The following is a 27,356-nucleotide window of genomic DNA, read 5'->3' as shown; positions in this document are numbered from 1 at the left end:
ATGAGCTTCTTATTTGCATGAAGACTTTAGTACTGTTGTGTCACAGCAAGGTTCCTTTAGTCTCCAGAATGAGGTATGGAATGCTCTATACCGAGCTCGATCAATGAAATTATTAGAGAGAGTAAATCTTAAATCTCCCCTTGTACATAACTATAGTCTTCATTGATTTCCAATTGACACTTTACAGAACTCTTTCCCTGCACTATATCCTGGCTGACTCTCATTTAATAGACAAAGGCAAATAAATACTGTGATAATGATAATAGATATTTTTGCCTCCTGTTCATCAGTTTGGCCAAGAAATGTGGACAAATCCCTATCATGGTGGTTTCTTGACTGTATTCTTTTGCATAACTTGACAGGGCTGTCCATCAACATTTCTTTGTTTGGGAGAAAATTTAACCCTTACCCATTGCTAAATTTTTATAATGAACTTGTCCATCTCTCAATTTGGACAGTACCAATAACTCACAGTTAAAAGGCCGGTGCCCCATGTGGTTCTGGGATGATCTATGTATGAAAAGAATTGGAACCACTGCCTTACCCTTGCATGATCGTAAGAGGCGACTAATAGGGTCTTAACACTTGGTTTTGCTGTAACTCTGTGATTCTAGCAGGTATGCAAATTTTGATTCCATACCTCATGTTTTATTTCGCTGTAAATGAGATGTGAAACCAAAATTTGTAGTCCTGTTTGGCGCCATATAACCTATACTGTGTTGGTGCGCCGTAAAACCCAAATAAATAAATGTTAAAAGGGGTGCTTACCAAAAAGATACTGACTGAATGGCGAACACTCACTGTACAGATCATGATCAGACTGCACGGATGAGCAGGCTGATCATGATCTACACTGGTCGCAAAGGCAGAATCAGTTGTGTCCAGCATGATAAGGGTTAAAACATTCATTGGTATTTGCCTTACTCAGCACAAGGATAAATTTGCAGGATCGGTATCCCTAGGTGCTTTTCTGTCTTCCATTGATTCTTTTCTTTGATCTTTCAATAGTGTCTTTCATCATTGCAATCGTTAAGAGTATAATTGAGAATGAATTAGCAAAGGAATTCATACATCAAATTACACTGATACAGTAAATAGATCTTGGAAACAATGTTTTTTGCTGATTGCAGAATCCATTGTTTCAATGTCTGGTTGCTTTCCCATATAACAATACTGATAAAACATTTTTTGAGGTAGCAGTTTTTATAGACATCAGATATTTCATAAATAGTCTGCATTATTAATAATGAACTAAACCTTTCGGGGGTTTAACTATAAAATTATAGTCTTTGGGGCCTATTTAAGTCAGCCAGGCCAGATAATGATGGTGATAATTATAAATAATACCATCATAATTATCTTTTTTAATTTGAGCATTTATATTTAATGTTAAGGCTAATTTTAGTGCAGATACTTGGTTTTAGTTAAATCAGATTTGTAGTGAATTTAGATCGAGACTGCTGCAGATTTTGCCAAAATTTCCTAATATATTGATTGGTTATGTTACAATAACCGGTACTCTCTCCTAATGGTTTTGATTTATCTAAGTCCCTCTGCAAAACAGCAGACAAATGCTATTGGGATGTTTGAAATTATCAGTTTCTCCCAGGCTGTCTGAAATTGAATATAGTAGAATGTTATATTTTGTGACTACTTGGTCATGATCATTCCCGCTAACCAGAGGTTTATTATTATCATCTCCCTCCGATGAAATCGGGAGGAGGGTATTGAAATGGCGTTGTGCGTCCGTCCGCAGCCATATCTCAGTAACTAGCAGGTAGAATTTCATGAAACTTGAAATAAACATGAACCAACATTCTGCGATGATGCCCGTCAAGTTTTTTTTTTTTATTGGTCAATTTTCCTTAGAGTTATTGCCCTTGATTTAATGAAAAATGCCCAAACTTGAAATAAACATGCACCAATGTACTGCGATGATGCCCGTCAAGTTTTTTTTTTTTTAGATTGGTCAATTTCCCTTAGAGTTATTGCCCTTGATTTAATGAAAAATCCATGTCTGCAGCAATATCTCAGTAACAAGCTGGTAGAATTTCATGAAACTTGAAATAAATATGAACCAACATACTTTGATGATGCCTGTCATTATTTTTTAATTGGTCAATTTTCCTTAGAGTTATTGCCCTTTAATTGTTTAAAAATCTACAGATTTGTACATAACAAACCAACCAATTGGTAGAATTTTATTAAACGTCTTTCATTCTTTTCCATGAACATTTATTATAAACATGTGAAGTTGTGTACCCACACCTGGACGCCACCTTGCCTTGGTCACCCCCCCCCCCCCCCCAACCCACCCAAAAAAAAGATATATAATTTTTCATTCCTTTTTATTTTTATTTCAAATCTTCCATGAATGTTTATCAACATGCAAAGTTGTACCATTCCCCCACCTCACTCCTCCATCCAGTTACAACCTTCAGGAAAAATTGCCAACGCTTGGGGGCGTTGAATTCTTCATGTGAGGAAGCCGGTGGTTCTACCCAGGTGCCCGCTCGTGATGAAATGATGCACGGAGGGGCACCTGGGGTCTTCTTCCACCATAAAAGCTGGAAAGTTGCCATATGACTTATAATTGTGTTGGTGTGAGGTTAAACCTATTCTGATTTTACAGGTTTTCCTCTTTATGTCATGGTATACACTGCTTGGGAGAGTGGTGTCTATGAAGTTGTCCACTTTCTACTTTGAGCAGTTCTTATCTGATGTTTACCAAACTTTGGCACAGTGTTTATGGGCATAATATCTAAGCTAGGTTTAATATGCATCTGGATTTTATCAGATATAATAATGGTCCTTAATTAACTAAAAATGTGAAATTTGGTTGTCCACTCTTTAACATTGAGACTCTTCTTATTACATATTTGCCAGACTTGGTCATATTGTTTGTGGGCAATATCTCAGACAATTTTGGTAACCAGGAGGATACTCAAAGTCACCCATGAGTTATGGTCCTTAAATTACTTAAAATTGAGAAAACTGATAGTATCTGTTTGTAAATATAGAACAGAAATATAAACAATACTCTTACTTAAAAAATTATTATTTTGTAATTCTGATATTGTGTCTTAGTATCCTGTATACTCTCTATTGCCACCCCCACCCCAATCCCAACCCCATCCCCCACAACTCTTGTACTTAAACTATTTGTTTCACTTTCTTTGTAAAACGTTTCAGTCGTTATGAACATGATGAATATTGTAAAATGAGGAAATATCATTTGATTTAATAATTATAATCAAAGGTTTCCAACAGTTTCTCTTCAAACAGAATGATTTTGCATGTGGAAATTAATCTGTATATATATGAAAGTGCTGTATTGATCAAAATAGTTACCACAGGATGTCCATATTGATGTCTTGATTAAAGGAAGTTTTTAATAAGTAGGGTAGGGTTTCTAATGTGACAACATAATAGATATTATAAGCTTTAGAAGCTTTTTTCTAGGGTTTCATTCTTGCATTGGTGTAATAAACAATCTTGTTTGATTATTATTAAATGCTGGCTGAGATAGGCTGAAAGGGAGGGGTTTAGAATATACAGTAACCTGTCTTGAACTTGGAAGTTGTATGTAAGGCAATGTTCAAGATAAATTGTCTGAGGAGCTCATATGGTCTGTTATCAGAAACTGTCTGGTTAGTCGCTGGAGACTGTCAGGTTTTTTTTGCAGCACAGAGAACTTGTTACAACATGTAGCTTGATATGTAGAGCATACATTAACTATGAATTGAAAGTTTCAGATAATAATTATACACAGTTACCTTTTCTAATTGCACCTTTTGCTTTTTGTTGTTGATCTGTAAAATATTGACACATTTCAAAGAAAATTGGTCACACTGTTTAATTAAGAAATAATATATAGAAAAACCGTGTTTTAACGTTATTAATACATGGAAAGAGGTTATATGTCTGCGGAATAATTTCACGAGGGCATAGCCTGAGCGAATTATTCTGGTGATGTATAACTGATTTTGAGAGTATTAATTTAGGTAAACACAGTTTTGCTATACATTTTTTCGATTCTAATATGCCCTTAATCTAAAACAGTAGATAAAATATAGTAAGTGTACTCTTCCTTGGCCACAACAAAAACATTGACATCATCGTATGTTAACGTGACATCATTTTAGCTTAAGCGTGTTTTAACAGAAACAAGCAATTTTGTTTGAATGGTAAGTTAAGTGTTACACAACTGGGCATGAATTGAGCCATGACAGTTGCAGTAAGGTAACCTGTGAGTGCAACTTAGTGCTGGTCTCTTATTATTGGGCAAGAAGTGACATCGCATGATCATATAGTTTTGCAACCAACCTTACACTCTTCAAGGGTTACTTAAACAGAATTTTTTTTCTTGAAATCAAGGAAACTGCGCGTTATTTGAGGTATAAATACTAGGTCACTTATATTTATAATGTCAAATAAATGGTTTAACTCTTCAGAACATGTTGCTGTTTTGTACAGTAAAGAAAGTTGTTTGAAATAATTTCTAATCTAAATCCTTTTTACCAAGAAATCATCATCAAACAGTTTACTGGATTATTGATCAGTATCCAGATTAATTACTGGTATACTTAAAACATTACCTTAATTGGAGTGCATTGATTGATCAGATAGATGCCTATGACAAATTAAACTGGTAATGGAAGAGAGAGGTGTAGGGTAGTATTGATTGACATGCACTTGCAGCTATAAGCAATTTATTATTTAGTATACCTGTAATATACCCACCATGCCCATAGTTTGTGATAATTGTTGTCACGATTTACTCATAGATATTATCATATCTTAGTTTGACTAGTCTACAATCATGATGTATACTTTTTATCTGCATACTGTATACTTGAAATATGGACTGCAGATATAAACATATGGTATACATTTATATATGATTTGCTGTTGTTAGCTCTGACATCTGGGCAGCCATCAATACATGATGTATATGTATCAAAAGTTGGAAGAAGTGGTATGATAGTATATTTGGAAAGTATGTGTCACCAATGCTAATATTTCCTTGTACCTTACATACACATGAAAGTTATTTACACAATTTTTCAGCTCTGTGGACGTTCCTTTGGTTTGTTGGTTTCTGTTTCCTGACAGACCAGTGGCGGCGTAGAGACGATATGAAGCAGTATGTGGCACCCCATGGTCACGGCAAGGACAACATACAAGCTTCCATAGCATTCTCTTTCTTCTCCATCTTTACATGGGTAAGTAGGCACTTCTAAAATAATCTACTTTAGTTCCTGTAGTTTATATTTAACTTATTGTTTTTCGGTTGATTGTTCTGCAACTTATAGTCATTCTTGATACCTCATTCCTGATTGGTATCCATCATGGTCTGCACTGTTAGCTATTCTGTCAGGAAAGTTTCAGTGAACACCCCTTCGAATAATAAATGGTATTGCGGAATTGCCAAAACTGAATGATGGACCAGTCCATTTTAGAAATTTAGCAGGCCAAAGGTAAAAAGTAAAAGTGTAATTTGTTTATAATGTAGTACTGATTGTATCACATTGATGCTTGTTTCAGGCTGCATTAGCTTTCTTTGCATTCAGAAGATACCGCGAAGGAACATCAGAAACTTTCACTACTGGTTACCAGGACAACCAACAGCAGAACCAATCATCTCCATACTCGTCATTCCCGGGAAGCGACGCTAGCGACCCCTACCAACAGCCCCCTTTCTCCAATCAGAAAAGCGGGGACATTCCTGACTACCAACCGCCAACTTACTAGTCGCATTGCTTTGCTTAAATACAAAATATTCTCTTGTTCATCGTATAATTATTTTAGTTTATTGAAGAGATTAAGTTTGTTGTTTTTTATACTAGGGGAGATAATCCTTTGTTTTGTGAAAGGTATGAACTAAGTTGTTTGTAATAGAAACAGTGCAGGGTTAGTATTGCAATTTGAGATGTAGGGGATAACATATCATATGTCGTCGAGGCAAAGCTGAGCCTTTAGGACAAGTTTGGGATGGAACAGGTAGTGGAAATCCTTCTAAATAAATTATTCCAAGCTAGAGAAATAGAGAGAAGCAGTTTAATACTAGTTTGTTACGCTGGGAATTAATGTCAAGAAAACTGGTGTTTTTATTAACGTTATTTATAGTTTAACTAGTCAAAACATCCAATCAGCGGCCAGGGATTTTCAGATTTTTGACTAAATTATTTTGGTTTATTTTGCCAACATATGCAGTACCTATTAAGTAAATCCATTAAGTGGATCATTTAGTGGTTGGTTACAGAGATTGCTAATGGTTACTTACAGTTTGGCCTGTTAAATTATAAATAGGTTAGTTATAAATTTGACCTTCTTATGAATTAGGTTATTGCTTTCACTTTACTGTGCTCTGCTACTACTAAAATATGATCTAAAACCTATACTTAGAATAGGTAATAGAAGTTGTATAAAGAAAGAAGGTTGCATTTTGTCAGTGTATTTAAAAACCCATTTTTTATACTTTATCAATGTAAAGGCTTGTATGAAATGTACAAATTTTGTTGAATTACTACCAGTTTAGAACTGGTAAGACATTTTGATAAATAATAGTGGTAGCTTCTAACACAGAATTATTTTATTTGCTTTATGCAGTAATTGCTTGAATTTGAGATAACAGATTTCAACGCAATTAAGATTTTATATAAAAATGTAAAAAGTAAAATTGTGTTTATTTGAAATGATTGTGATAGGCTAGTTAACAACACAATAACTTATTTGAGTCGCGCCATGGGAAAATCAACATAGTGGGTTTGCGACCAGCATGGATCCAGACCAGCCTGCGCATCCGCGCAGTCTGGTCAGGATCCATGCTGTTCGCTAAAGGTTTCTCTAATTGCAATAGGCTTTAAAAGCAAACAGCATGGATCCTGACCAGACTGCGCTGATGCTGGTCGCAAACCCACTATGTTGGTTTTCTCATGGCAACTCATTTTACCATGATGTTCTTGAATATGTTATGGATTTCTTTTAGGGATATTTTGTCCTTCAAATGAATGATATATAAACTGAAAGATTTGCCTGTAATTTGCAGAAACATAAATTCAATGCTGTACTGGTCTAGTCTGAACTGTTTGTGCGTAGAACGCAAATGCCTGTAAGAGGTGGTGTTGGTGGAGTAGCCCCAGTTGAAAATCTGTAACCTCATATGTTATCATTGTAACTTGACATGTGAATATTGTGTGTCATTTGCTAAAGGCTTAGACATATTTGAAATATTTCTGTGCCTGGTAAACCATAGGTTCGTCCAGTATTGCAGTTTTATTGGTTTTATGTAGAAAATATTGAAATTGTTAGATGTTTCAGGAAAAGTATGTCATAGACCATATTGAAAAAAAAATGTATAATTTTATGCTGTAACATTCTTGCTACAAGTTAATAGCTACCCTTGATAGGAATTTGTTTATTAATTGAAAATTAATAACATTATACTCATATTGCTTCTACAGTGCTTAACTGCTTCATGGTATCTTACATTTTTGTGCTTTTGCAAAACAGTTTGAGAGTTGTGCTTTTTCTTTTTTGCTCATTCTTTTTTTTATTTCTTGTCATCTTTTTTTTATCGAATTGTTTTTGTTTTCCTTTTAAGATTTTTGTGAAAGGATTTATCATGCCCACTTAACAACTTAAAGTTGCAAAGTCTGTATATGTTTAGAGATAGGTTTTATTTCAATGCTGCTGGAATAATTTAGTGGTTTCTTATCTGCTTGCCTCCATTTTGTTTTTCGTATACAGTTCTGTTTAGAGATCTGAGCAAATCCTGTTATTTGTTTTTATTTTAATGAGCCTGATAATTTTATACCATGCCAAAATAAGAGTGTTTATTGTATAGAAAATTAGTCTTTTTGAAGGTTGTAAAACAGCTTTTTCTTTCACTTATTGTTCTTATGTTAACAAGTTGAGAATTCTGTCCGGTCATATTTTTGAAATACTGACTTCTAGATAAATAATTTTTAAGTTTACATAGATTACTTTCTTCATAGATATCAGATTTACTGAATTTTAAGGAGACTCTGTGAATGAAAGATTAACGTTGATGACTTCAGATCCTTTGCACCTCACCTGTGTGGGTATACATCATTGCAAGACATACAGGATGTAAAGAAGCCATTCAGCTAATTTGAGCCGTGCCATGGGAAAACCAACATAGTGGCTTTGCGACCAGCATTGATCCAGACCAGCCTGCGCATCCGCGCAGTCTGGTCAGGATCCATGCTGTTCGCTTTTAAAGCCTATTGGAATTGGAGAAACTGTTAGCGAACAGCATGGATCCTGACCAGACTGCGCGAATGCGCAGGCTGGTCTGGATCCATGCTGGTCGCAAAGCCACTATGTTGATTTTCCCATGGCACGGCTCATTTATAAAATGTCAGTGGTTTAACTTTTGCCGTTTCCAGGCTTTGGTCTTCCTGTACCGAAAAAAACCCCTAGAATGTCGTTATATGTCCTTATCGCATAGTGCGGCAATTTTCCTTTGATCTTTGCATCATGTTATACATAGTAACACACATTATTACTACAAAACTGTGCTGATATCTTACAAAACTGTTGCGATATATATCAACAGGGAAATCTCTATGGAGTTTCATAAGAAAAAAGGTGTTCCGATATATATCAGCACAGTAAAACTGTTCCGATACATATCGGAACACTTTTTCTCTATTGAGGTCCTATCAAGGGAGTATAATTTTTTCCTTTCAATGAAAAGATGATTTTAGCTCCAATTTACAGTTCACAGAGAAAGAATTGTCACAAACACCTACATTTATAAAGTAAAAGAATAAATAAACTAGAATATTTCAAAAACTTGATAGTTATTGCCAAATTTAGAAATATATGAAATTCTGAGATTTCTCAAATGTTTCTTTTTCTTTGATTTTTTTTACAAACAAAACAACAAGTTTTACAATATGTCTGGCCAATGAAATGCAAAGATTTAAAACCAATGCAGAAATTTGTTGGGTACTTTTATCTGGGGAAAACATTTTCTAAAACAGAAGTTTTAGTGTTTCAGTCAGCGAGGCGCAGAAAGGGAATCAAAATAGTAAAAATAATAATAAACAAATTTAAATGAAAATAATATATAAATTTTAATGATAAACTATGCGATAAAACAGTTATAATATGTAATGCTCGTGTGTTACCAGGATATATCAGAGCTAGGGCTACATCTCGTTATTTTTCTCTTCACATATCTGTCTCGGCCTACCGGCCTCGACGGTATGTGCAGAGAAAAATACCCTCGATGTACCCCTAGCTCTGATATATCCTGGTAACACACTCTCACACATACTATAACTATTACTTATTTGAGTCGGCAATTAATAACTATAGTATACATTCATAATGCAGATATGAAAAGAATTTCTTGATATAATTTTCAAATCGTTGAAAGTTGATAGTGAAGTTGGAGCCTGATAATGAACATGTGTGTATACATTTGCATTATATTCTTTTTCTTCTTAGTGGTGACTTATGACAAAATACAAAAAAAATGGTTGTAGGGCCGTGTGGATATAAAGGTTACTAACAGTATAACATATTGTGTGTAGTTACTGTAGATAGGTAGAGAATTTTTTCACAGTACTTAAATAGAATCTGATTGAATTTTTATGGTCAGTCTTATACTGTTAGCAAATTAACAGAATATAAGATTCTAGGTAAACAGTTGTTTTAGATAATATTTATGCTTCTTTGACTACTTTTCTGTTTGTGAAAATTCTTGACTGTGAAGTAAAAGTAATTTTTTGGCACTGACAAAACTTTATTTTAAAACCTTTCTTTAGTGCATTAAAGATTTTCAGTTTGAGTAACTTGTCAGAAATATTTCAAAGCCAATGGATTAGTACTTTACTTAGAGTAGTTGTGAAATTATCTGAATACAGCATATTTATTAAATTGCCTAATGCCATTAAAGGTGCAAGTTTTAATGAACAAGAATAAATTGACTGTTGGGTTGGATTTATGATTTTTCCCATGAATCTTGACTCACTACCGTACTGACCAGGAAACATTGGTTGCTGATCTTACTATTTACGATAAGAGTACAGAAAAAAAAGTATTTTCCCATAACATCAGCAGTGACCAATCTAAAGCAACTCTATTGAATATAAAACTTGCCTTTTTAATGACGTAAAGTATAAATTAATGATATATTGCAAGTAAAATCAAAAGCATAATAAAAGACACAATCTCAGCATGCTATATATATATTGAAAAATATGTTTTCATTCCATGTTTACTAGTTTATAGCAGAGCTTTATATTGTCTTAAGGTTAAAAATGTTGGTGTTTGGATTCTGTCTCGAAAAAGATAAGGAAAATTTTGTAAATGATGCCAAAATGTATTGTTAATGTTATTTATATGATATGTTGACATTGCCAGCTTTAAAATATTTATGTTTGCACACATGCTATCAATTTAAATAAAACAGGCAGAGACTCAGTTAAAAATCACGAATATTACATAATCCTGTAATTATGTTGAGCTGTCCTTCATGTGAAAAGTAGAAAACTGCATACAAAAGTACTTTAAAGTTGTCCTTTTATTATTATTATTTTTGGTGTAAGTGCCATAAGGGCACAGGAATCCATTCCAGAGAAGCCATTCCATCTATATTTATTTTCATTGTAGTATATACTGCTTTTGTTGTGATATTTTATATTCTATTGAAGTTTCTATCCTAGAAGGGTAGATAAATCCTACTATCTTACTATGTGAGCAATATTTTGCCATGTGTTCTGTAAGTTGTTGTCCCCCTTGGCACTGTATATTTAAGTTAAGAGCACTAACCAGTCATATTTAATCATTTATTACATCAAAATTTTGAAAAGTTTTTTATTATTATGATATTCACAAATTAGCTAGTAAAATTAAATTTGTACATGCCATCTTCATAATACATATTCATTTAGGTGAGCATTATTCATATAATCTAATTTTCATTTTGTAAGTTGCAAGTTTAACTTTGATCTGTAAGATAAAAGAAAAATGGAAAAAATGAGATCTATATTCTATCTGAGAATGTATAGCTTTAAAATCCTATTGAAAGACAACATCTTGGAATTAACTTAAGTTTCAGTTAAGTCACATCATAATAATGCTGTAGTTACATGATATATATGTGTGATCATCATTTCTAGATTACTTGAATCATCTAGTGTTTGTTGTTTCCTTAACTTAGACCATATGCACATACTTATTTTAAAAAAAGTCGACTGAGGTTTGATTTATAGTGAGCATTGTGGCAGGCAGGTCTGTTGAAGTATGTCTATAGCTTATGTCTAGAAGTATGTCTTTAGCTATGTTTAGAACTTTTATCTATAGCTTATGTCTAGAAGTATGTTTATAGCTTCTGTCTATGAGTATGTCTGTAGCTTATATCTAGAAGCATGTCTGTAGCATATGTTTAGAACTTTGTCTAGAAGTATGTCTATAGCTTATGTCTAGAAGCATGTCTATAGCTTATGTTTAGAATTTTGTCTATAGCTTATGACTAGAACTTTGTCTATAGCTTATGTCTAGAAATATGTCTATAGCTTATGTCTAAAACTTTGTCTATAGCTTGTGTCTAGAAGTATGTCTATAGCTTACGATAGGTGGAGGAAGAGAAAACAGGGTAAGGTTTGTGTTAATGAAGCCCGTCTGAAGATGACCTTGGATAGCAGCATTTGCAAAGGCTTTTTAGAAACCCAGCATCACATAAACATACAAATGTTACAATTTTACAGCAAAAAATAAAGATAGAATTGCATGAAAATGTTAACATGAATAATTTAGAAAATCTGTTCAGATAGATGCGAAAGCCTCCAAAATTGTGCAAAATTTTTTATTCAAAATTTAGAAAGCATGTGCAATTTTAACAACTGAATTCTGTAAATCCGTGAAGAATATAAGTACATAATGCTACTTAAGTCTGTTAGATATATGCGGAAGTTTTCCAAGACTAACATTGTATAAAGTAGAAAATATATTGCTTTCTGTCTGTAACACCTAAAGAAACCAGGTACAGAAAAATTGTTACAGTTTTCGAAACCAGATGCATTAACTGTTACACTAAGAAACCAGAGTCAGTAATTGTAACACTTATAATATTAAGAAAGATTTTGTATAGGTTATTTCATCCTTTTACAGACCTGTTTGTGACAATGTTGAACCATTGTAGTACTATGCATTGAGTGATGATTTGATATTTAATATATTTTATAGATAGTATAGTAAGAAATCTATTCAATGTTTGTAGAGTGGTATGATATTGTATTTGTATTTGAAAGTGATCTGAATATGTTATAGGAGTTGTTGTAGTGTTTGAAGTTTCTTGTTTATTGAAACTGATAGATGACTGTGTAGAATAAGGGTACGTGAAGGTGTTCTAGGTGCAAAGTATACATACATTTGTCAGTTTGTCAATGAGGCATCTAGGGAAAAGTAAGGGAACTGTGAAGCCCACGAGGAGAACATTTTTAAAATGTTATGAAGATTTATTACTAAAATAAGGAAGAAAATTTTGACAGATATTTACAGTTAAGGAAGTCTTGCTCAGTCTGACTATCCTTGAACAAAGAATTACAAATTACCATAAGTGCAAAGTGGCTAAAAGATAAAGTTTCATAGCATGGGTTATTTACTAAACATAGAATTGTCACAGCACTAATTTCGGTAGGCATTTTTTATAGCAACATGTCTGTGTTTTTAAAATGTTTTGGTCCATTTAATTCATGCGTTAGGAAACAGTAATATGTTGGAACTATGGTAATCAAAATGGTAGCTTTTGCTCAGATTTTCACACACTAAAAGAAGAAATATTTTTAATGATTCATTGCATAATTACAGTGGAACTTCCTTCGCTTGAACTTTATGGGACCAGCAAAATTTATTTGTGTTATTGGTAGTTCAAACCATTGCACAAAATGTAAGGGATTTGCCAGGAACTGGCAGAGAGTTTCAGCAAAGGGTGGTGTTCGAATTATCTGAGTTTGAACAAACTAAGTTTGACTGTCTTTTACTTAGAAGTCTGTGATTTTGAAAAACTGACAGTGTCTGTATGTTACTATATATAGACTTAAGTGTATTTGTTAAGAGTACTACAGCTGAATTCCAGGTGACATTTAAGGAGTTGACATTTCATTACCTGTACACATACACTAAATATCCCTATTCGTACTACACTTAAATACACCCAGTTTTGAACAACACAATTAGGAGTTTTATGAATGTTCCTCTCATTACAATTAAACTTGTAGTACCCTCAGGTAGTTTTAAGAAGGAATTAAAAATCGTAATTTATGTACAGGTACATGTATTGAAATGTCAACATCTTTATTAATTTTAATCCTTTTAGTAGTAGACTATGGATTCTGGTCAAACTAAACACGTGACTGAAAATGGCTTCTTTGTGAAAGTAACTTGTTTATTCGTAATTAAGTAGAGAGAGTGTGTCATACATTTTGTGATCTTTAACAATATTTTGTGAAGAGATGGCAGACATTTTACAAGTTTATGGTTGTCAAGAGTTTTTTTTTTATCTGTAATACATTAACCGTTTAATTGTTCTGTAATGGCAGGTGCACTTACTGTTTGATTTATCAGTTAGAGTAAATGATACCACCTCCACTTTCTATTTATCAACAGGCCTGCTAGTAAGCTGCTCTTTCATTTTGAAGATTATCATTAATCATTTTAATTTTTGGCCAACTATGTATTTTCATAAGAACATGAATTTTTGTATAAAGTTTTAGCCATTGGAAATTTTGCAAAAATTTTTATTTTTCTGAAATTAAATTATTTACAAGACATTGCTTTCATTTTACCAAGATATCCTAATTGTTTTGTAAGAACAAATCAACAAATGTGGTCAAATAAGCTTTTTTTACAGAAAAATGACAAAAATTTACAGTGGGAAATACCTTTTCAAGGTGAAGTCAGAACTATTTGTCAGTATTTAAAACGCCCTAAAAGTTTCTATAACCACATCTTGATATTTTTTAACCTTTACCAAGCTAAATTTCTAAAATGGACTGGTCCATCATTCAGTTTTGAGAGTACCACTCATTATTTGAAGGGGTGTTCACTTAAAATTTAATGTCTGAATGGTGATGTGCAGACTGATCTTGGTCTGCACTGTCACAAAGGCAGAGTCCCTTGCCGCCAGCAGGCTAAAGGTAAAGTTGAGTTTACTACAAATGAGCCGCGCCATGGGAAAACCAACATAGTGGCTTTGCGACCAGCATGGATCCAGACCAGCCTGCGCATCCGCGCAGTCTGGTCAGGATCCATGCTGTTCGCTTTTAAAGCCTATTGGAATTGGAGAAATTGTTAGCGAACAGCATGGATCCTGACCAGACTGCGCGGATGCGCAGGCTGGTCTGGATCCATGCTGGTCGCAAACCCACTATGTTGGTTTTCTCATGGCACGGCTCAAATATATTTTTATCAGTGTGTTATCTTTTCAGGTAGTTTTTATTTACCAGTATTTAACTAAAAAGGAAGTTAACATCAAAACTTTATGTTGCATGACCTAGTGTATACATTGCACAAACCATTGCTTCTTAATTGCACCTGCACTCGTGCAGAAGTAGAATATGAGCAGCTGGCATTGAGTGTCTGTGATGCTGCCAAAAAGCTAGCATTTATTGACAAAAAAAGGCAAGCGCTTACTGAAAGGCAAAACATGTTTAAATTACATGTATCTTTTGCTATAAAGACAGGAAATTTAGAGGCTAGGATAAAACAGAATAACATTCTTACTAGGTTCTCCATCAGTCCTACTAATTACTGTTGTTTTGTGCATGTCTAAACATCTTCTACCCAAAGTTGCACTTGATGGCAAAACTGTCAAAACGTTGCCCTCACTCTGTATAGCTGCACAAGGACTAATAGTTCAGACTTAAGTATGTTTAATTGCCATGTAAAAATATGCGCAGACTTCTGTGGTAGAAATCAAATGGAGGTGCACTTAAGACAAAATTAAACATTGTATTATAGAGTTGTGAAAAACTTGGATTTAAATTAACAGATTTATCTTTATTCGGTAGCTTTAGAGTTTCAGTGTTTTGACACATGTAAAAGAAGATTGAAAAGAAAATGTTTTTGTGTGACCGTTTGGTAACGTAAGGTACATGTCTCAGCGCTTAAATGAACAAATGAAATTGTACCATGTAATGATAAATGTATGAAGATAAAATGCTCTTTAGACACAATTGTTGTTGTAGCGTAAACGTTCCCAGGTAAATCACCCAGTTTCTGGCATGTTGTCATCTGTTAAGAAAGTTGAGATATAGCCTGCATTTTTCAGAGCATTCTAGATTATGATTAAGTTTGGTTCTAATCTTTTGCACTGAATTCCATAATAATTTGTTAGACTGTCAGTACAAGTTTTTAGGATGCATTCCAAATGATTTGTTGTTCAAATTGGCTGGTGGAGAGGATTACTTATGAGAAACTGTAAATATACAGCTTTGTAAGGCGGATTGTAATTTTTAGCTCACCTGTCACATAGTGACAGGGTGAGCTTTTGTGATCGCCCTTCGTCCGTCGTCCGTCCGTCGTCTGTCCACAATTTCTTGTCTGCACGATAGAGGTTTCATTTATGATTTTATTTTAACCAAACTTGCACAGTACTTGTATCACCATAAGATCTCGGTTCCTTTCTTGAACTGGCCAGATCCCATTATGGGTTCCAGAGTTATGGCCCCTGAAAGGGCCAAAATTAGCTATTTTGACCTTGTCTGCACAGTAGCAGCTTTATTTATGATTTAATTTTTACCAAACTGGCACACAACTTGTATAACCATAAGATCTTGGTTCCTTTCTTGAACTGGCCAGATTCCATTATGGGTTCCAGAGTTATGGCCCCTGAAAGGGCCAAAATTAGCTATTTTGACCTTGTCTGCACAGTAGCAGCTTTATTTATGATTTGATTTTTACCAAACTGGCACACAACTTGTATCACCATAAGATCTCGGTTCCTTTCTTGAACTGGCCAGATCCCATTATGGGTTCCAGAGTTATGGCCCCTGAAAGGGCCAAAATTAGCTGTTTTGACCTTGTCTGCACAATAGCAGCTTCATTTATGATTCGATTTTAACCAAACTTGCACACAACTTGTATCACCACACCATCTTGGTTCCTTTCTTGAACTGGCCAGATTTCTTCATGGGTTCCAGAGTTATGGCCCCTTAAAGGTCCAAAATTGGCTATTTTGGCTTTTGCAGCCATATAGAGACTTCATTTATGGTTTTATTTGATACAAACTTCCAAAATAACTTCAACAACAATAATTCTTGGATTCCATGACAAATCAGATCCAAGCATAGGTTCAGAGTTATTTTATATCTGATTACCTCCCCTGATTGTAATCAAAATGGATTTATATCAGTAAGTACTTATAGTACTTATTTGAAATTTCATTATTGTCATTAGTTGGACTGAGCCAATCAGGGTAGATAACTATGGACTGATTTTATGTCAAATTACCTCCCTTTATTTCAAATTAAAATGGGTATATCTCCGTAACTAATGAAGATACTGATCTGAAATTACATTTATGTCAACAGATTTATTTGGCAGATCCTTCTTTTCTTCACTTACAATATTTTTTTTTTTTTTTAATTACTTCCCTTTTATGTTACTATAAATAGCTTATTTTTAGTAACTTTTTTATTATTGGCTGTAGGGAAAAACCGAGACCACTTTTCTGTGGTACAACATGGATGGTACCTCCAATTTGTAGGTGTATTTTGACATATCTGTACCTTGTAAGAATTTTTTTTTTCTTTTTGGTTAAATTTCTTCCCTTTGTTGTTACTGTCCTTTGGACTTAGATATTTTTTCTGAGGACCTTCTTGTCCTCAAGTGCAATGATAACAGGTGAGCGATATAGGGCCATCATGGCCCTCTTGTTACTAAAGCCATTAACATGATATTTACAAAATCTGAGAGAGAACAGAAGATAAATGGCGCTTACATCCAGTAAATAATGAGCTCCATCTGCAATAGAATAAACACTTCAAAAGATAAAAATGGGAAACGGCGGTTTCGTTTTTGCTTTAGTTTACAGGAGACTGATTTTGTGTAATGATGAATAGTTTTTAATTGTTTGCCACTTTAAATACGACCTGTGGTAAAAAAAGTTAAATTATGTTTTTGCACATTATATTTGAGAGAATGAACTTATTGCTTGGCTACATTTCAATGCCTGACTGAAGAAAGTAGATATCAACGTCTCCTGCACTGTTTTGCACCATCAGTGTTTTGCATAAGACATTCTAGAGCTATCGGTACTTTCCAAAGTTTACAGGGTGTTTTTTTTTTCAACCAATAAATTTTTTTCTCAAAAAATGGAAAATTGTAATCCTTTCCCCTAAGATGAAAGTTTTTGCACATTGAGTATGTTAGATCCATAAAGTAGAGAATAAAAGTACATGTATAGAATATACTAAGTGTGACTGTGATTAGATTTGTTATTGTGTACAGTTAATGTGGGACCTTGTATAAATATTGTTTTACCATTAATTCAGCAGTGTGACCTCATTTACACTCATGTCCGTAAATAATAAAATGTTGTCAATAAACAGATGTTGATGATCTGCATATGTTGTTTTACTTTTTCTTCTATAAACAATTCCTGCATTAGCAGTACTTCTGAATTTACTTTGCATTTATCTTGATGAGTCTTGTGGACCTGACCCGATTTGACATGCAACATGTCACAAGTAGGCATCCAGTCCTTTTGTAAAGTGTACATGTATCTCATTGCAATCCATTTACCCCATATGAATGATTATAGTCATTTGAATCTAGTAACTACAGGCATGAAATTAACCAATTGACTATTCATACCACCATAGTGGCATGTTCCATTTTTTAGCTCACCTGTCACAAAGTGACAAGGTGAGCTTTTGTGATCGTGCGGTGTCCGTCGTCCGTCCGTGCGTCTGTCCGTCCGTAAACTTTTGCTTGTGACCACTCTAGAGGTCACATTTTTTGTGGGATCTTTATGAAAATTGGTCAGAATGTTCATCTTGCTGATACCTAGGTCAAGTTCGAAACTGGGTCACATGCCTTAAAAAACTAGGTCAGCAGATCTAAAAATAGAAAAACCTTGTGACCTCTCTAGAGGCCATATATTTCATAAGACCTTCATGAAAATTAGTCAGAATGTTCACCTTGATGATATCTAGGTCAAGTTCGAAACTGGGTCACGTGCCATCAAAAACTAGGTCAGTAAGTCTTAAAATAGAAAAACCTTGTGACCTCTCTAGAGGCCATATATTTCATAAGATCTTCATGAAAATTGGTCAGAACGTTCACCTTGATGATATCTAGGTCAGGTTCGAAACTGGGTCACGTGCCATCAAAAACTAGGTCAGTAGGTCAAATAATAGAAAAACCTTGTGACCTCTCTAAAGGCCATATTTTTCATGGGATCTTTATGAAAGTTGGTCTGAATGTTCATCTTGATGATATCAAGGTCAAGTTCGAAACTGGGTCACGTGCCTTAAAAAACTAGGTCAGTAGGTCTAAAAATAGAAAAACCTTTTGACCTCTCTAGAGGCCATATATTTCATGATATCTTCATGAAAATTGGTCAGAATGTTCATGTTGATGATATCTAGGTCAAGTTCGAAAGTGCGTCACGTGCGGTCAAAAACTAGGTCAGTAGGTCAAATAATAGAAAAACCTTGTGACCTCTCTAGAGGCCATATTTTTCATGGGATCTGTATGAAAGTTGATCTGAATGTTCATCTTGATGATATCTAGGTCAAGTTCGAAACAGCGTCATGTGCGGTCAAAAACTAGGTCAGTAGGTCTAAAAATAGGAAAACCTTGTGACCTCTCTAGAGGCCATACTTGTGAATGGATCTCCATAAAAATTGGTCAGAATGTTCATCTTGATGATATCTAGGTCAGGTTTGAAAGTAGGTCTCGTGCCATCAAAAAGTGGGTCAGTAGGTCAAATAATGAAAAAACGTGTCCTCTCTAGAGGCCATATTTTTCATGGGATCTGTATGAAAGTCGGTCTGAATGTTGATCTTGATGATACATAGGTCAGGTTTGAAACTGGGTCAACTGCGATCAAAAACTAGGTCAGTAGGTCAAATAATAGAAAAACCTTGCGACCTCTCTGGAGGCCATACCTTTGAATGGATTTCATGAAAATTAGTCAGAATGTTCACCTTGATGATATCTAGGTCAAGTTTGAAATGGGTCACGTGCCTTAAAAAACTAGGTCAGTAGGTCAAATAATAAAAAAAACCTTGTGACCTCTCTAGAGGCCATACTTTTTATGGGATCTGTATGAAAGTTGGTCTGAATGTTCATCTTGATGATATCTAGGTGAAGTTTGAAATTGGGTCAACTGCGGTCAAAAACTAGGTCAGTAGGTCTAAAATTAGAAAAATCTTTTGACCTCTCTAGAGGCCATATTTTTCATGAGATCTTCATGAAAAGTAATGAGAATGTTCACCTTGATGATATCTAGTTAAAGTTCAAAACAGGGTCACGTACCTTCGAAAACTAGGTCAATAGGTCAAATAATAGAAAAACCTTGTGACCTCTCTAGAGACCATATTTTTCAATGGATCTTCATGAAAATTGGTCAGCATTTTTATCTTGATAATATCTAGGTCAACGACGTCATACTCAAAACTGGGTCATGTGGGAAGAGGTGAGCGATTCAGGACCATCATGGTCCTCTTGTTTTATTTCTTGTCCTGATCATAAGATTAATTCATCAAAGGAAGCAAGCGTTTCACTATCATTAACAAGACTGAATGTAGCACACAAAACCAAATCGCCCAACTTCAAGCTCAAATTTACAGACAGAAGTTGGCTCCTAATCAATATCCATTTAGTGAATCGGATGAGGTTTCGAAATTTGCCGCGGCGGCAGTACTATGTGTTGCACGTAAGACCAAGGTCACACTTGGAAATCAATTGTGAAGAGGTTCAATTCCTTTTCAGAGTGGCAATTTCCAATGTTTGTTGACATCTGAGATAAAATACTTTGCAGTTCGTCAACCGTTAGGAAGATTCCACAAAATATCTACGTTACAAGAACACAGCCTCTCGAACGGAAGTAGCAATGTTTAATATCTATATGTGTTAATGACTGACATTTACCCTTAACTCCCCTAATCCCATCATACATGTTACAGTCGCCGGATGAAGCCCGAACACTCAATGGTAACAAAAGGAACAATAGTGTAAAACAAAAATGACCGTGTAGAATATATAAACAGCAAACTGTATCATGTAATCGTATACTTAGTGCCTTTGCAGAGTACAGAGCCACAAGATTATCGCCATTACGGTTTTTAAGTACTTCGTTTAATTTTGACCACGAAATAATTAAGTGTCTCGTGCCAGAGAAAGAGAAGGGTATTGTAATGGTCGCCATAATAATAACTTACCTGGCACATGCATTTGCCGCGACTATATTACCAACAAGACCCCAGGCATGCATTTTTGTTTGAGAGCTCATTTAGCATATTGAAACAATGCCATGAAGATCAATGGAGCTATGCTTATATGTAAATACAGTGAAAAGGGACAAGACTGCAGCAACAATGCTTATTCGTCCTTATTCTGGAAAGATATCAGAAAAAATATTAAATACGGTTGGGTCATATTTGCTTTTACGAAGGCACTTCATTGAGAATGCATTCGTATACATGTAAATATTTCCCAGCAAGGGCAATAAAGTTCCCTTGTATTGCATTACAAATCACGTCAAGTAATAACGATTTTCGACCGAAATCTAATGAGATTTTCAAATTTAATAATAGTTCGATACATATAACCGGGTATCTGTCTTTGTTTTGTTTGTGCGACGAAAAAAAAATGCAGCTACTGGTAAATGACATATTGGGGCAAGACACATTGGTACTGTGTTTAAATTTGGCTTGATTGGGATTAAAGCATTAAAGCCCCATATTACTATGACTACTCCCTATTACATTGTCTTGCCTTAGGGAGTAGTCATATTAATATGGGGCTTTTGCTCCAGGACACTAAAATAATTAAGTCATTAAACCCAATCCACCCAAATCTAAACACACTCCACGCATGTGCCCGGTTCCTTTGATAAGGCCTCGCATTCCGCTGAAGATTGACCTTTTAGTTTTTTGCTTAAATCATGCAAAATAAAATAAATAAAATATGATATTTGAAAAAAGTTATTGTACAATATATGTTATGAAATAAAGCGGATAATATTTGCACAGGAATATGTATTTTCATAGTAACGCAATAATGAAATTGGAAAAGATTTGTGGAAGGGCGGCACTACATGCCTTTTTTATTCTGGAAAAGGAAAAACACATTTTTCTTCATTATGAAGCTGCAATGATCTCGTTTCCATGCGTACTGAATAATGTATTAGCAACTGCAATTTCCTCTTAGAAACAGCTGCAATAATAATACGTTTCTGTATAAAATTTAATGCAACTATTATTTAGAATATCGACGCCAGGAAATGTACTTTAAAAGTCTCGTATAAAAACAGGTATGAATTTCTTGGCCAGGACAACTAGACGGTATTGAAGAGGAAGCCACACAAGATCGTCAGATACAACTTGAATAATACAGTGATTGATGGGATGTGGAAATTAAAACTGCTAAAAACTAAGAAGAGTCTATCTTCTGATTTTACAATTGCCTTATAGAAGTAGTCTATAATGTTATCAAAAAGTACAGACGATCAGACTTGCCTATCTTTACAAGTGGCTAGGAAAGCAAGCAAATTTGTTATAACAAGAGGGACATGATGGTCCTATATAGCTAACGTAATTACTTGTGCAATTTAGTCGCTACAATATATCTTTTAAGCAATCTAACCTATGACATGTACTGCATTGTCTGTGCCCACATACATTCGATACATAGCCTCTAATGTGTTCAAAATGTGAAATGCAATAATTCTGACCGAGTCAAAGGCCATAGAACTACGTGTATTGAACTCCATTGAGATGATCTAGCTATATAGGCCTACCTTATGTGTAAGTTTTAGTGGAATTACTCAAGAAATGTGTCTGCCAGTGAGTTAGAAAAGTTTGACATCGTGGAAGTAAAATATATTCTAACATGGCTCGATTTTATTTCCAGTTAAACAAAGAAGAAAATCAAGCTCTATATATTCTGCGATAAACAACGGTTGACGCGCGGACCGGTAAGAGAGTATTATGACGTCAATTATTACGTCATATTGCCACATGACGTTCGATACATTACTCCTCGCGTAAACGAAGTCCAGTATAATATCTATTCTAACATGGTTCGATTTGTTTTCCAGTTAAACAAAGAAGAAAATCAAGCTCTATATATTCTGCGATAAACAACGGTTGACGCACGGACCGGTAAGAGAGCATTATGACGTCATTTATGACGTCATATTGCCGCATGACGTTCGATACATTACTCCTCAGGTAAACGAAGTCCAGTATAGATCTAATATTTATTAAAATATATCAATGAGCATGTCAGAATGAAAACAATCAAGGCCTTCTTGTTATTTATTGTCTAATTTACCACGGTTCATCGTTCAGATGCTTCAGTATTTAACCATTCGGGCTAACGCCTTCGTGGTTCAATGGCAGCATTCGCTGAGTTATCTTCCCACATGATTTGATAGGTGTCGCTACGGGCGAATAGGTCCTATCATGCGTATACTCTCGGCTTTTATCATAGTTAAACTCTTTTTCTTAACCTTTCATGCATTTGACAGCTGAATAAAAAAGTAATTAAAGTATTAAAAAAAATCTAATCGTGTAATGTATCAATATAATCTATTTGGATAGCTGTTTCTTCTGTTTTTAACATAAAATTTAAAGCCTGGTAAAATTTTCATCATTTCAAAATGCAGGCTTGTAATATATAACTGAAATTATTATTGTAGCTTTAATTTAAGCGAGTCACATTTCCGTACAATTTATAAGCAAAGTGGGGCTAGCTATAGTAGCTAGTTGAAAAATATTGCTAAATTTTACCCCTGAATGGAAGCTTTGTTTCAAATAGACAATGGTTTCTCTGGAAACATTTAGTTTGCATAAAATTGCCTATCCATTGGCTGCATACTGATTGTTACCATAAAAATGTACATGCCATGTGTCCTGTTAACTCTAGGGGTTCAAAAATATGTCCTTGAAGCAGACTTAACACTTCCTGCTCCCACTTAGGTGTTAAATATAGGTCAGATGTTAATGTAATGTGTATAATAAGTTTTCTTAATACATTGCAATTTGAAATAATGTCTAATATGTCTCACATTTGTTTTTATTTTTAAAGCTTCACAGATTTGTGGTATGTGTATTATAAATCCTACGGGTGTTTTTATTAAATGTAGAGATTTATATTTTCACTTTATGTGGGCAAGTTGCTGTGAACTGAATTGACTGAAAATTAAAGAGGCAGCATCATAAAATTAAATTAACACGTGGTATGTCAACTTGTCAATAGAGATCATTTATGCCTCATGGATGATATTTTCATGAAATATATGAGAAAACACCTATAATAAATTAATTGGGCTGATGGAAAATTGAAGGGACATCTTATCACAAGAGTATAATTATATTCTAACATTTTACAGTAATTATTATTATAATTTCTATATTATTCAAGATCTCATTGCATTAAACTGTGTATGCAGATCTTTCCGATTAATTTGTAACTTTAGGAATATATACTGTCTAGTATACTGATCCTTATTCTAAGAATATAGTCTGAATACTTGTACAATAATAAAATGACTTTCCAAGGAGGCATTTCAATATTGAAAAATACTTTAAAGCTAAATAATAGTATTTATTGTCACAATTAACAAACATAACAATCATACAGTCCATATATAAACTGACACACAGAAAATGCACTTTAAAACAGTCCTTACAGCTAGCCTCACAGAGTATCAATAAATATAAATAAAGCTCTTTCCTCAATTGCTCAAGGGATAAACAGCTGAATTTTGATAACATAATCGGATATTTTCCAAATCTACTAATATAGTCTGAAGTGACAGCGACTATATAATGTAAATTATGTAAACAAAATTTTCTAGGACCTATTCGCATGTAGCGCCACCTATACGCGCACCTGTTTAATCAGGGGAATTAACTGACCGATATCGCCCATTCCTACGCATCTGAACTCTGAACCGTGGTAAATCAGACGATAAACAACTCGAAAGCCTTGATTATTTGCTAAATATAATACGACTATCACGTAACTTTGATGTTACACTGGTGAAATAACAGTCGTTTCAAGAATATAGACGTTGGTCGTATTGACTTGGTCTGTAATCAGGTAAAGAAAGAAGGAATTTTGATGTTTCAGTAGGAAACGCTAACATGTAACAGAAACTATTAAAGTTGTATTTTCCCATCTTGGAATATATTAATTCGTCGCATAATAATGAAAAATAATCGTCATGGTCTCACGTTTTATCATTTTATTCACCTCCTTCAATTAAATCAAAAAGAAAAGAAACTCGTGTTATATCATCTATGAAAGAAAGACAAATGACGTAACGTAAGTTCCACAAAAATTGTACATAAGAAATATGGCTGCTATTATTTTTATCAAATTAATTGTGAAGTACGGTCGATTAGACAAATTCAAGAGAATAAAGCGTCTGGTTTAACAGCAATTATCTTGCCCAATATCGATTTTTTTACCAGATCTTGTGGCTATAAATATAGGTGTAAGTTTTTATGAAGATTTTGGCCAAGAACCTGTTGCTTATTATATGTCAACAATGAAATAAGCTAATTTGAAAATCTTTTTGTCCTATTTTCGTCGTTACAGGAAAAAATGCTCATTATATCCGACATCTTGTAGCTATATACATTGTTTATAATGACCAATAAAATTGTTTAAGCAATGTGATAGCTGGCTCCCTGGCCGCATGGTAATATTTTTAAAACGTTTAAGCAACTTAAATAGCATATTTTTTCTCTGATGTGTTCGGAAACAGGGGCAATAAAATGTCAATATAGAAACAAACTGCTGGAGTTACGTCCTGTGTTAATGAAGATACTTGTATAGGCCTATAAGAATTATGAAAGAACATACATAAGGACGGGAACAAGTCGAGCAATATGACTGATACTAATGACTAATTCAAACTGTAGAGTGATCTTGAGTCCAGTTGAGCTTAAAATACATATCTTTAATCTAGAGATGATTAGCGACTCAGGAGTGATATGGTCCTCTTGTTTTCATTCCAGGTTAATATGTAATGCAGTGCGTAAATAATGCTATTACTGCTGTGTAACTGAAATAATTACAAAGCACAGCAACATCTGCAAATCATTTTATTTAATCAGAAAGCTAATGTTAAAACAAGTTCTGAACAAAACCTACTTCTTCGATCAGTGAAGCTAGAAAATGTATAAGCCACACGAGATCGACGAGTACAGCAGCACCCGTATTCATCAACGTTCTTAGCTATGAAATGCTTTTTTTTTCGCTCTATTTGTAAGTACAGTGGAAACTCGGGATCGGGCGTTTTACTTCAAGAACACTTGATCACGATAGTATGTCTTGGAATGATCCATCGTTGTATATGTCATGCACAAAAATCGGAAACAGAAGAACGGACGAAATGGTGGAATATGGTGCGTAAGTCTCGCAAAGATGGAAGTCCAGACACTCTTAACCAGTGTACAAAACTACATTATCAAGATCCCCGCTCTGGACGCTAAAAGTGAACCTTTTGCCACGAGGAAAGGATGTAAATTGGTACAAGCATACCACCGACACCATCATTTCATTTGTTAAAAAAAACGGACATAGTTATTCTTGCGAATATTTTGACATATAAAGAGACATATGTTCCAGTACTAAAACATGCAGGTATTGTAAGGAAATTCTCGAAAGCAATCATGAATTTTACATACCGGAAAATGTTGTTTGAATCTGAAGGTCCTTCAGATCATGTTTTTTCTTCCAATTTTTAATTTCAGTTTGATACAAGCAAGCACATACCGACTTTTTGTGACACTCCTGCCTTTTGTCATTGTCTGAGAAAGAATAAAAATGTTTCAATACTTGAAACAGTTGCAGATAACACTAAGATGGTGTATTCAATATCCACATCGTATGACCACAGAATTTACATATCTAGTATACTATTATGACATGTTAAAGGGCGCGTAGATCTAATATCAGCATTCAAGTATGTCCTCTGACATTACAGTGTTTAAGTATTGTTTGGTCCACAAATCACTATTCCAATTAAAAGTGTATATGGCATCACTAAAACAGAAACACCGGCAAATGTATGCAAGGAGCTACTGTCAAACGTCCACTAACACAACTCTTAGGTACCAAAATATTACAAAAACATTGACATATTTACGGGCTCGCAAACTGGCAACATTGAAACTAATGTTACTACTTCAATTATTTATGTATGCGCGAGGGACATTTTAAAAGCAGGTACATTATTAGTTACACTGCTTGTTGGTGACAGGATACGGGATATACGATGTCGAGGAAATCCATATCAGGCTAGAGCGAAACTCGCGCCTGATTTGGATTTTTGAGACAGCGTATATCCCGTATCCTGTCACCAACAAGCTGTGTAACGATTTTATCTTGCCGACTACCCTTTACTTACTTGCTATAATCTAATATTTTGTAAATTAACAAAGCGGCAGCCATTTGCTTAATCAAAATTCATATCTGAAATGTATTAGCAGGACATGGAATATATCCTGTCTCCACGTGACGTCTGTTGACCAACAGAAATGCAAGAAACTTGTAAGAGGCAAGATAAGTGTACAAATCTGTATTTGATATCATTGTAACGATTAAAAACATATCATTCAGCTGCTGTATCTTGCAGATACAAGAAAGCTATGGGGCTAATATCGTAACTTTTAGAACATCCCTCGTATCGAGTATTGGGTTAAATAGAAGTTTAAGTGATCGATAGATCTCTGATAGAGTAAGAAATATTGGGCCATCACATACATGAAATACATAGAGGATATTTATTTGTTTCATTGTAAGATTGAAATATCTTTCACGAGTGAACACCAGATGCAATATTTTCACGAGTGATCTTTGATATATTTCACTGTGTATTTCAAAATACCACATATTACATTTCACTCTAATATTTTGATAATTCACTGACATACTTATAATCCACAATTTGAAATATTCATAATGGCTATTAGACTTTCGTTACCTAAGAATGTGTGAGGGTTAAATATCAATATTTTCCCGTGATAGTAAGGCATGTTTTGTTGTAAGACCATATTTACCACTCCCTTGTGCTTTGAACTCTTTTACCTCATTGTTATTTTTAAAAAAATATTAAGTACATGATTTCA

At 34.4% G+C, this 27,356-nt stretch overlaps 1 protein-coding gene across 1 annotated transcript in view; it reads left to right on the top strand.

Annotated features, from left to right (window-relative positions):
* LOC123564760 (synaptogyrin-2-like) overlaps positions 1-17,607 on the top strand; it is a 28,091-nt gene extending 10,484 nt beyond the window's left edge. The window contains exons 3-4 of the mRNA XM_045358555.2: positions 5,071-5,225; positions 5,548-17,607. Of these exons, the coding sequence (XP_045214490.1) occupies positions 5,071-5,225; positions 5,548-5,754 (362 nt within the window). The 3' untranslated portion in view covers positions 5,755-17,607. The remainder of the gene's footprint in view (positions 1-5,070; positions 5,226-5,547) is intronic.
* The last annotated feature ends 9,749 nt before the right edge of the window (positions 17,608-27,356 follow it).

Source organism: Mercenaria mercenaria, chromosome 2, assembly GCF_021730395.1.
Source record: "Mercenaria mercenaria strain notata chromosome 2, MADL_Memer_1, whole genome shotgun sequence".
Lineage (NCBI taxonomy): Eukaryota > Metazoa > Mollusca > Bivalvia > Venerida > Veneridae > Mercenaria > Mercenaria mercenaria.
Note: the sequence above shows the minus strand (reverse complement) of the source record. Positions and strands in the feature narration are given on the sequence as shown.